Here is a 2,500-nt window from a genome sequence, read left to right as displayed (position 1 = left end):
CGATGGGGTGAGGGGGTCGTCCTGGATCAATGGGATGGGGGGGTCGTCCTGGATCCACGGGGTGAGGAGGTCTTCCTACGCCTACAGGTTGAGGAAGCTGTCCTGGATCTACAGGATGAGGGGGTCGTCCTGGATGTACAGGCTCAGGAAACTGTATATCGATAGGTGGTCGTCCTGGCTCTACAGGGTGAGGTGGTCGTGCTGGATCAATGGGATGAGGAGGTCGTTCTTGACCGGCAGGTTGCGGAGGTCTTCCTACGCCTACAGGTTGAGGAGGCTGTCCTGGGTCTACAGGGTGAGGGGGTTTTCCTACGCCTACAGGAAGCTGTCCTGGAACTACAGGCTGAGGAAATATTATGCCTACAGGCAGAGGAGGTCGTCCTGAGCCCTCGGGTTGAGGGGGTTTTCCTACAGGATGAGGGTGTCCTGGATCTACGGGCTGAGGAGGTCGTTCTACACCTACAGGATAAGGAGGCCATATTACACCTATGGGTTGTCCCGGATCTACAGGGTGTGGAGGTCGTCCCACGCCTATAGGCTGAGGGACTTGTCCTACAGGCTGAGGCGGATGGACTTCAATCGGGTGCGGCGGCTGCGTCGCGCAGGGGCAAGGGTGGGGGGTTATGGGGAAAATGGGTCGGGGGGTCGTTGGTTGTGGGCGCGGGGGAAGCGTGATGGGGTAAGGTGGTCGTGAGGTTGACGACGGGCGTGAAGGAGTAGGGTAAGGCGGTCGTGCAGTCGACGAGGGCGGAGGGGGCGGAGCGGTGGGCGGGCGGCTAGTGGTGGGCGGGGGGGCAGTTGTAGGACGAGGGGTTGTCGGTGGCGGCGGAGGGGGAGGGGGAGGTGTCGTTGGGGGTCGGGGTGGTGGAGTAGGGGGAGTCGGTGGCCTGGGGGGTGGCGGTGGCGGCTGCGTAGGGGGTGGGAGAGGCGGCTTCGGTGGAGCTGGGGGAACAGGTGGCTTAGGCGGCTTCGGGGGAGCTTGACTACCACCTGCCTGGATCTCGGAGCACTTCTTCAGGGGCGGCCAGGTGGACGGCACAGAACCTGGCTCTGAGGGAGGAAGAGGAAGAGTTCTGGAAGCAGGGGTTCTACCGATCAGGATCTATCAAGACGCTTTCTTTGACCTGGAGATATCTTAGTTTTCCTCCGACAAAAGAAACCTACTGATATTTTAGTAAAGATGGCTCTTACGGACCATTCAGAGAAGGTACAAACAGTGTTTTAAAATACGACGGTGGCCTCAATAATTGGCTTTATATTTTATCATAGACAAACTATCATGAAAAAATATTGATGTTTTTGCATTGTGATAATTCACTGCATATATACACTATATGTTAATTATTTTTACTTTAAATCCATATTAGCAGAATGAAAAAAGAGCCCTGGATCTATGGGGCTTTATTTAAAATATCTGTAATCATTTTAGATGTTCATATCTCTCTCTCTCTCTCTCTCTCTCTCTCTCTCTCTCTCTCTCTCTCTCTCTCTCTCTCTCTCTCTCTCTCTCTCTCTTATATATATATATATATATATATATATATATATATATATATATAATTTGAGATCAGAGCGAGTGTTTCAGCCTCAAAATCAGAATGCTCCTCGCCCTTTCTCGCCGCACAGAGCTGAGAGCACTCCGATTTCAGGCTTAGAACAGTTCTTGTCCTTTCAAGAGTATTTCGTCATTGAATTCCCTGTTTTAAAAACATTACTCTTGCCAGTAAAGAACAAGAGTAAAAGAGATCATGATGATAGTGGTGATGATTGTGATGGATTCGGTAGTAGGCGCAGTGACATTGGTGATTATGTTTTAGATGATGATGAAGAGGAAGAGAAGGAACATAATGAAGGTGGTGCTTATGGTGATAATAATCATGATTATTATCACTGTGATAATGATGGTAATACAAGAATAACCAATGATAATGATAATAGCTGATGGTAATATAATAATGTTAATAATAATAAATGCTATCGACGACGACGACGACGACGATGATGATGATAATGATGATGACGATAATGATAATAATAATAATAATCATAATGATGATGATTATAATATCAAAAGTAATAATTAATGATAATAACGATAATGATAGTAATAATCATGGTAATAATAATGATAATAATAATAATAACAATGATAAAAATGATAATGGTGTCAACAGTATTTGATGATAATTATAATGTCAATTTAAAAGGATATATAAAGACAATAAAAAGAAAAGAAATGAAAAAAAAAAAAAAACATAACGCGAAAAAATATATATCATCAAAAAAATGAAAAGAAAAGGGAAAGATAGGAAAACAAACAAATAAAGAAGAAGAAGAAGAAGAAGAAAAAGAAACAACAACAACAATAACAGTGCTTTATTCCACCACTTACTCTTCACGCACGAGGCTTGGTGGGGCCACACGCACACATTGAGCAGCCTGTGGAAGATGGTGCCGCGCGGACACGTCATGAGACACCCCCGGCCATTGGAGCACGAGA

General features: G+C 46.0%; 1 protein-coding gene across 1 annotated transcript in view; it reads right to left on the bottom strand.

The window, feature by feature from the left end:
* The window catches only part of LOC119572457 (basic proline-rich protein-like), a gene marked incomplete at its 3' end in the record, with an annotated part of 8,390 nt that overhangs the window by 446 nt on the left and 5,444 nt on the right, over positions 1 to 2,500 (bottom strand). The window contains 2 exon segments of the mRNA XM_037919570.1: positions 1 to 1,050; positions 2,393 to 2,500. The exon segment at positions 1 to 1,050 is cut by the window's left edge and continues 6 nt beyond it; the exon segment at positions 2,393 to 2,500 is cut by the window's right edge and continues 89 nt beyond it. Coding sequence (XP_037775498.1) covers positions 1 to 1,050; positions 2,393 to 2,500 — 1,158 coding nt within the window.

This window comes from Penaeus monodon, chromosome 4 (genome assembly GCF_015228065.2).
Source record: "Penaeus monodon isolate SGIC_2016 chromosome 4, NSTDA_Pmon_1, whole genome shotgun sequence".
NCBI lineage: Eukaryota > Metazoa > Arthropoda > Malacostraca > Decapoda > Penaeidae > Penaeus > Penaeus monodon.
Note: the sequence above shows the minus strand (reverse complement) of the source record. Positions and strands in the feature narration are given on the sequence as shown.